General features: G+C 32.9%; 1 protein-coding gene across 1 annotated transcript; it reads right to left on the reverse strand.

Annotated features, from left to right (window-relative positions):
• Positions 1–3846: 3846 nt before the first annotated feature.
• LOC142220597 (uncharacterized) lies at positions 3847–9028 on the reverse strand. Its single transcript, XM_075289803.1, has 3 exons — positions 8911–9028; positions 5077–5145; positions 3847–5006 (listed from the first exon to the last, which is right to left on the reverse strand). Exons 2-3 carry the CDS (start codon positions 5114–5116, stop codon positions 3991–3993), a joined length of 1056 nt encoding a protein of 351 aa, XP_075145918.1. The 5' UTR covers positions 5117–5145; positions 8911–9028; the 3' UTR covers positions 3847–3990.
• Between the last annotated feature and the right edge of the window lie 270 nt (positions 9029–9298).

A 9298-nucleotide genomic window follows, 5' to 3' on the forward strand; every position in this document is an offset into this window, starting at 1 on the left:
AAAGGCAATAGATACAACATGACAGTAAGAGAATCTGTTCCTGTCTTACTGAATGCTCATGAGGTACACAAACTCGCCATTCGCTGAACTTTATCTAAACTTGAGGACTGCTGATATTAAGCTTAAAATTTATCGTGTTAAAATCAGGTTATTTTGAATAATAACTGGCTAGTATTTATTGTTATGTACTTATATAACCACCTTCATATGATTTCAATTGTCTATACATTAGGGAGGCCAAAGTTTGGCACTCATTTGCCCACAGTTATGAAATCAATAACGTCTCGATTTTTTTCTATATTAAATATCTATATGAAAATCTCTTTCGTAATCTTTAATCAAATGATCAGCTGTTGGTTTTTAGCTATTGAAATTAAAGATCAAAGGATAAGATGTCACTATGAAAAGTCATATAGTCATTTAATTAAACTTTTTTATTAAATAATTTTTAATAAATAAAAAACCTACGAAACCTCAAATGCCGGTCTTCTGGCAACCCCATTGACAGGAAGTTAACTTCTCCAGTACAATGATAAGACCTTAACGAAATTTCCGACATATTTCTCTTTCCCTGTACATTTCAGCATTTCCACTTGAGTTGGTGAATGTGTCAAACCACGTTGCCGTCGTCATTATATTTTCTGGAAATGTTGGTCATGTTGCACTTGTGATGAAGGGGGAAATGAAAAAAAGTTTTCACCATTTGCAGACCAAGACGTTGTGCATTTATTTTGTTTTGCAATATGCACCACAGAAACAGCCTTGAATTTGGCCAGTTTAGTGTTGGTAAACTTTAACCAAATTGAACTTGGTTGAATTTTTTTGCTGCTTGACTATCTGTTTGGAATTACCCATATTCGCCTGAGCCACTATATGTGTTTCAAAGTCATAAGTTGCGCCTGTGCCTCCTGGGTAGCTTGTATTGTTGCTCACACATTCTTTTGAGCTTTTTACAAAGAGGGAATTGGTCTTGAACTATAGCCTTGGTTTTATGCAATTGTTTCGTCGTTTATGCCACAGTACTATAGTCATGATCCTCTGTAGTTTTTCTTTGTGTAAGGCAGCCAGAGTGGCAGCATAACAATGGAGCCTCAATGATGGCTTCACCCTCATAAATGGATTTTTGCCAAATATTTAGGAATTTTCGAATCAAGTTTTATTTTATAATACTTGGGGTTATATTTGAATGCATGGAATTCGTTAATATTCCTTGAATGTAATGTGTATTGTTTCCTTCCATTGTAATCATGGTCCAAGTGACTTAAGCAGTTATTATGACGTTTAAGTATGGATTAGCGGTGTTTCATATGACTAGGGAGGAGTTGTTGTTTTATGGTCAATTTTGCTTCAAAATATCTTTTTACTCTATTTGTGATGTTTGTTTCAAAATGCGGAAGACTGAGAATCGCGGGAAAGAAATTTTGGAAAATTTTCAAGAAAATTAACTTTCAATAACTAACATTGGAAAGGTATTTAAACTGAAAACAAGTAAGTAAAGTCTAAAGTCGGGCGGGGCCGACTATATTATACCCTTCACCACTATGTAGACTAAAAATTTGTGTTACCATTTCAAGGGAGTTATTATGAAGGCTTTTATTAGAAATATTTATGTAATTTATATACAATATGGAGACAATTTTTTTACTTCTTTAAAATCTCCAGAATTAAAATTTAAATCGGCTAACACCCTGGGATGAAACACAATATTAGTTACAAAATATGGGAAATATGAAGCTAGAGCAATTTTAATGCAATTGTACGAAATAATATTTACGATTTATAGAGCGAGAAATACGTATTGGAGATAAAGGAAAATTTAAGTAATATTTAAAATTGTTGCTACAGTGGCGCTTTTACAAGGATATTGATTAAATCTCGGCATTATATGTGGTCAATTGTGGGTTGTGATATATTATTCGGCCTAGTTTATTTAAAACTCGACCGTTTTGTGGAAAGTGTGGTATTACAGTGTGAAATATGACTACGAAATCTGAACCAATTAGATCAAAAACATATTAAATATATTCTCTGTGGAAACTATCGAGTCAACTGAAGGAAACTCCCATTGAAAATGGGTCTAAAATATGAAATATTCTACTCAACTCTGGCGTATATATACAAAATTTGAAGCAACTCTGGCGTTTGTGCAAATCGGACGAAATATATATATATATATATATATATATATATATATATATATATATATATATATATATATATATATATATATATATATATATATATATATATATATATATATATATATATATATATATATATATATATATATATATATATATATATATATATATATATATATATATATACATATATATATATATATATATATATATATATATATATATATATATATATATATATATATATATATATATATATATATATATATATATATATATATATATATATATATATATATATATATATATATATATATATATATATATATATATATATATATATATATATATATATATATATATGGGAGCTATATCTAAATCTGAACCGAGTTCAAACAAATTTGGCACAGTTAACAATACTATTAAACGCACTCCTTTTGCCAAATTTGAAGCAAATCAGGGTACAATTCTGGCTTTAGAAGGCATATAAGTGCAAATCGGACCAAAGGTATATATGGGAGCTATATCTAAATCTGAACCGATTTCAACCAAATTTAGCACAGTTAACCATATTATTAAACGTACACTTTGTGCAAATTTTGAATCAAATCAGGGCAAAATTCTGGCTTTTGAAGCCATATAAGTGCAAATCGGACGAAAGATATATATGGGAGCTATATCTAAATCTGAACCGATTTCAACCAAATTTAGCACAGTTAACCATATTATTAAACGTACACTTTGTGCAAATTATGAATCAAATGAGGGCAAAATTCTGGTTTTTGAAGCCATATAAGTGCAAATCGGACGAAAGATATATATGGGAGCTATATCTAAATCTGAACCGATTTCAACCAAATTTGGCACAGTTAACCATATTATTAAACGTACACTTTGTGCAAATTATGAATCAAATGAGGGCAAAATTCTGGTTTTTGAAGCCATATAAGTGCAAATCGGACGAAAGATATATATGGGAGCTATATCTAAATCTGAACCGATTTTAACCAAATTTGGCACAGTTAACAATATTATTAAACGTACTCCTTGTGCTAAATTTGAAGCAAATCAGGGTAAAATTCTGGCTTTTGAAGCCATATAAGTGCAAATCGGACGAAAGATATATATGGGAGCTATATCTAAATCTGAACCGATTTAGCTGATGTTTTGCAGGTTTTACGTGACCGACAAAACATTCATATGAACAAAATTTGAAGAAGATCGGTTCATAAATACGTGAATTACGATCAAATCGGTGATAAATATATATGGCAGCTATATCGAAATCTGAACCGATTTTTTCCAAAATCAATAGCGATTGTCTTTGATCCGAAGAAAGACCCCATGCCGAAATTGAGCACGATCGGACTTAAATTGCGAGCTGTACTTTGTGCACAAAATTACATATACAGACAGACGGACGGACGGACAGACAGACAGACGGACATCGCTAAATCGACTCAGAATTTAATTCTAAGCCGATCGGTATACTAAACGATGGGTGTATGACTATTATTTCTTGGCGTTACATACAAATGCACAAACTTATTATACCCTGTACCACAGTAGTGGTGAAGGGTATAAATAGAAACTCGTCTAGTCGAAATGTCGATTTAATGCCTATATAAAGTACGTAAATTTGGATTTTTTAATGGATTCTTTGTGACTTCTTAATTCTTCCTCACCCTTTAAGTTCACACACACATTTTTAAAGATTCAATCAAAAACATTTATTTTGGCTTCTAAAATCGTAAACTATACTAAATGAAATAAATACTGGAAATAATATGAAAAAACAATAGATCTTTGCTTACAAAAAAATTACAAAATAAAACCGCGATCACTTTTATCACTTTTGTTTCGATTGGCCTTGCCCCTGTTGTTGTTGCTGCTGTTGGGTTTTATGATTATTCGTTTGCTCATTATTGGGTCTCCTTTTGGCAATATTATGATTGCTAGCACTACTTTCATTATCACTCTTATCATGTATCCCTATGGGTAATACAGCAACCGAAGCTGAAGCTTCACTTAGCTCCACATTAGCATGAAGACCAGCATCATTGGCATTAAGTTGAGCTTCTTGAGCAGAATGTGTAGCTTTCTCTGCAGCATCTCTAGTCTCCTCATAATCCAAACGTGCTGTATAAAGTTGTGATTCAACTTGTTCCAATTTTGCCTTAGCCTGGGCCACCATATCGATTTGTGATGCCAATTCAGCGGCTGCCTCAGAGGCAGATTTTTGAGCTAATTCCGAAGCAGCCTGGGCATTATTTAAGGCTGCTGTTAGTACCGAAACATGTTGTAGAGCCTGTTGAGCAGAATATTGAGCAGCTTTGGCCGATCTCTTTGCTTGCTGTAGTTGTGTTAGTTCACTTTGCATTGCCTTATGCGCTTCGGCACTTTGCTCCTCCAAACGATGTAAAAGTACTTCTTTACCCTTTAAAACTGCAACTGCTGTACCAGCAGCTTGTACTGCAGCCTGAGCTAAAGTACTTTTTGCTATATAAGCAGCTTGTTTGCCAGCAGCATTTTGTGAGGCCACAGCAGAATTCGCTTGATCAGCAGAACCTTTGGCTATGCTTCGTAAACCATTATCTACCAGATATGAACCCCCAGATGATACACTCACATGATCACCACCGCCATAATGTTCCGGATCATATTGTACAGCCTCATAGTGTGATGCATGAGTCTGACGATTATTGAGATTATGGTGACGTTTAGCAGCAAATTCATCATAACGTACCTCTTCGAATTGATATGGTTCTGAGAGACCTGATGGTTCTGAAGGGGGTTGTAATGGACGATGGTGTATATTACCATAAACACCCTTCCTTTTGACTTTGCGAGCCGTAACCAATGACGCTGGAGAGGGAAAAGATTTATTATGTTTTTATCTGATATTTTTAAACAGGAAAACAATGTGGATACTTACTCAACAAAAGGATCAGTATTGCATGTTTTAATGGTGACATCTTTACGAGTTTCTTAATGCAGGAGCAACCTGCAAAAAATAGGAAAAAACAAACTTTAAGTGGATATACATGTTATTTTGTTACAAGAAATTGTAGTTTGAACCTATTTGTCTTTATTGCAGTATAGATGCGAATATGTCTAAGAGTATCTTATTCTAAGAACTAAAATACTATAGAACAACAAAAGATTTAAGACACAAACTTATCTCTTAAATGAAGCTAAGTTATCACTAGGAAGTGGTCAAATATTATTTCATAATCTTGAGCTATAGTTCCATATTTTGGGTCATTAAGATTTTGATTTGTATTAAACAGGTTTATTTTCGTAAAATTTTACTCCATGGAACCAACACTAAAGACTTAAGATATAACCGCCCTTCTTATATAAAGACATGATGGACATAACATTAAAATGTACCTAATCTTAGAAGATTTTAGAAATAATTTTGTAAAATGAAGGCGAAATCCATTTTATATGTAAGTTTAAAGTGACATTCTAACACTAAAAGAAAAAAACAAAAGACTTAAGGAACAAACTTTTGATGACAACGATTACTAACCATAGGAAAACAACAAAAGATTTAAGACACAAACTTTTCTCTTTGTTACGGTATCTGCTGCTATATTTTTGTAATTCTTGCTCTAGCAAAAAACAATTCGCATTTTTTTGGTTTTGAAATACGACCAGCAAAACTTTTTGTTGCTCTTATGCATTAAGTTATAATACCCTGTTAACAAATAATAAAAAAACACTAATTTCATTTTATGGATCCAAAAGAAATCTACGATCCAAATTTTTATGTACTCAAGAATATGTTTATGCCAGACTATATCAAAACATGGAACGACAGCAGCCATAATGTGCACATTTTTGGGCATCCCAAATTCTGGAAAATTGTATAAAAATTTCAGGCTGTGAAAAGTGAATAGATCTTTTGGCAAAACCAGACTACCCTAGCCTAACATAAGCGTTCAAGAGACTAAATCAATGGATCGGTTTATATGTGAGCGTGACGTATACAGACAGCTATATCGTATAGTTACGAAAATATGAAGTGATTTTAAAATTTTGATTTGACCAGGGTCGGAGTCGAACAAAATTTTTACAACTCCGACTCTAGGTTAGGTTAGGTTAGGTATAGTGGCAGCCCGATGTATCAGGCTCACTTAGACTATTCAGTCCATTGTGGTACCACATTGGTGAACTTCTCTCTTATCACTGAGTAATGCCCGATTCCATGTTAAGTTCAATGACAAGGGACCTCCTTTTTATAGCCGAGTCCGAACGGTGTTCCACATTTCAGTGAAACCACTTAGAGAAGCTTTGAAACCCGACTCCGACTCTAGCAAAATCTTCAAACTACGACTCCACAGTCCTGATCGGAAGATTGTTAGATCCAAAAATGGGCATGGCTTTCATTATGGTTGTATATAGTATGTTTAATTGTTTATTGCCTGATTTTGCTGTTTTAACATGTTCATGATATTGGCATTAAAAATTTTAATAAATAAAATACAAACACTTTTCTCCTAAGAAATTAAATATATCACTTAAACGTTTTTTATACTATTTTATTTTTTATTATTATTTTATTATAGTTTATATAAAAACTGAAAGAATTATATTTTTTTTGTTTGTTTATATATTATTAGTAAATTTTGAAAATAAGTTAAACAAGTAAGGAAAGTCTAAAGTCGGGATGGGCCGACTATCTTATACCCTGCACCACTTTGTGGATCTACATTTTCGATACCATATCACATCCGTTAAATGTGTTGGGGGCTATATATAAAGGTTTGTCCCAAATACATACATTTAAATATCACTCGATCTGGACAGAATTTGATAGACTTCTACAAAATCTATAGACTCAAAATTTAAGTCGGCTAATGCACTAGGGTGGAACACAATGTTAGTAAAAAATATGGGAAACATTTAAATCTGAAGCAATTTTAAGAAAACTTCGCAAAAGTTTATTTATGATTTATCGCTCGATATATATGTATTAGAAGTTTAGGCAAATTACAACTTTTTGACTAAGCAGTGGCGATTTTACAAGGAAAATGTTGATATTTTGACCATTTTTGTCGAAATCAGAAAAACATATATATGGGATCTATATCTAAATCTGAACCGATTTCAACCAAATTTGGCACGCATAGCTACAATGCTAATTCTACTCCCTGTGCAAAATTTCAACTAAATCGGAGCAAAAAATTGGCCTCTGTGGTCGTATGAGTGTAAATGGGGCGAAAGCTATATATGGGAGCTATATCTAAATCTGAACCGATTTCAACCAAATTTGGCATGCACAGCAACAATGCTAATTCTACTCCCTGTGCAAAATATCAACTAAATCGGAGCAAAAAATTGGCCTCTGTGGTCATATGAGTGTAAATCGGGCGAAAGCTATATATGGGAGATATATCTAAATCTGAACCGATTTCAACCAAATTTGGCACGCATAGCTACAATGCTAATTCTACTCCCTGTGCAAAATTTCAACTAAATCGGAGTTAAAAATTGGCCTCTGTGGTCATATGAGTGTAAATCGGCCGAAAGCTATATATTGGAGCTATATCTAAATCTGAACCGATTTCAACCAAATTTGGCACGCATAGCTACAATGCTAATTCTACTCCCTGTGCAAAATATCAACTAAATCGGAGCAACAAATTGGCCTCTGTGGTCATATGAGTGTAAATCGGCCGAAAGCTATATATGGGAGCTATATCTAAATCTGAACCGATTTCAACCAAATTTGGTACGCATAGCTACAATGCTAATTCTACTCCCTTTGCAAAATTTCAACCAAATTGGGGTAAAAGTCTGGCTTCTGGGACCGTATTAGTCCATATCGGGCGAAAGATATATATGGGAGCTATATCTAAATCTGAACCGATTTCAACCAAATTTGGTACGCATAGCTACAATGCTAATTCTACTCCCTGTGCAAAATTTCAACCAAATTAGGGTAAAACTCTGGCTTCTGGGGCCATATAAGTCCATATCGGGCGAAATATATATGTGGGAGCTATATCTAAATCTGAACCGATTTCTTCTAAATTAAATAGGGATCTATTCTGAGCCAAAACATATACTTGTGCCAAATTTGAAGTCACTTGGACTAAAACTGCGACCTAGACTTTGATTACAAAAATGTGTTCACGGACAGACGGACAGACGGACATGGCTATATCGACTCAGGAGCCCACCCTGAGCATTTTTGCCAAAGACACCATGTGTCTATCTCGTCTCCTTCTGGGTGTTGCAAACATATGCACTAACTTATAATACCCTGTTCCACGGTGCGGAGCAGGGTATAAAAATTCCCTTTCTTGCAAATCATTGAGGAAATTTAATCGATCAATCAAAGTTTTGAAATAGTCGAATTTTTATTTGTATATTTCAGAGGTTAGTTTTTTTAACTTTATTTTTGTTTTACTTTATTAACAAATAATATGAAATTATTAGTTTATTAATGCTTCAGAGGTTAGTTAAATTTATCGTTAAGATTTATTTTCTTTTATATTTTGTATAAACTGTATATCCTTAGGCGATTTTTCAGCATTATTTTTATGTATTTTATTAGGTTTTTTAATTGCTTTCAAACAAATTTTTCTTCTTTACTATAAAAAATTATATTAAAAATACTCGCTTAAACACGTCTTCACGATTTTTTATATATTCTTTATTATTTATATTCATTAATTTTACTTATTAGTTTTTTAATATGATAACTTTTTTTTTTAATTTGAAAAATTAAAATTTTTTTATTTATTTTTCTTATTACCTCACACTTTCTATTTGTTTTTTTTTAGAGAAAATATAGCTACGATTCGGTTAAACTTGTTCCGCGTATAACCGGGATAACGTCCTTTCAGTTTGAATTTCAATAACGGTTTAAATTAAGATTTTCCACCATCACACCACTTGAATATGGTAAAAGCTATGTAAGCTAGCTATGGCTCTTCGGAAGACGTTGTTTTTCTGCAAGGCCTTGGATAGCATTTACGAAAATTCAATGTCAGTGAACATGTTTCCCTTCCTACCGTTATGACACTGTCATTTGCCTCCCCTACCTTCCATGTTTTACTTATCTGGACAATAAAAAGTTGCAAAATTCATTTTTTTGTGTGTTTTATTTTGTTTATTACTTTCGTTGTGAGATTTTCACGATT

This window comes from Haematobia irritans, chromosome 1, assembly GCF_050003625.1.
Source record: "Haematobia irritans isolate KBUSLIRL chromosome 1, ASM5000362v1, whole genome shotgun sequence".
Classification (NCBI taxonomy): Eukaryota; Metazoa; Arthropoda; class Insecta; order Diptera; family Muscidae; genus Haematobia; species Haematobia irritans.

Bases quoted from the DNA above. Each gene is read 5' to 3' on its own strand.
- LOC142220597 (XM_075289803.1), bottom strand. From the start codon at position 5,116: ATGTCACCATTAAAACATGCAATACTGATCCTTTTGTTGA. The intron at 5,007-5,076 runs GTAAGTATCCAC...TTCCCTCTCCAG, and splicing joins AATACTGATCCTTTTGTTGA to CGTCATTGGTTACGGCTCGC.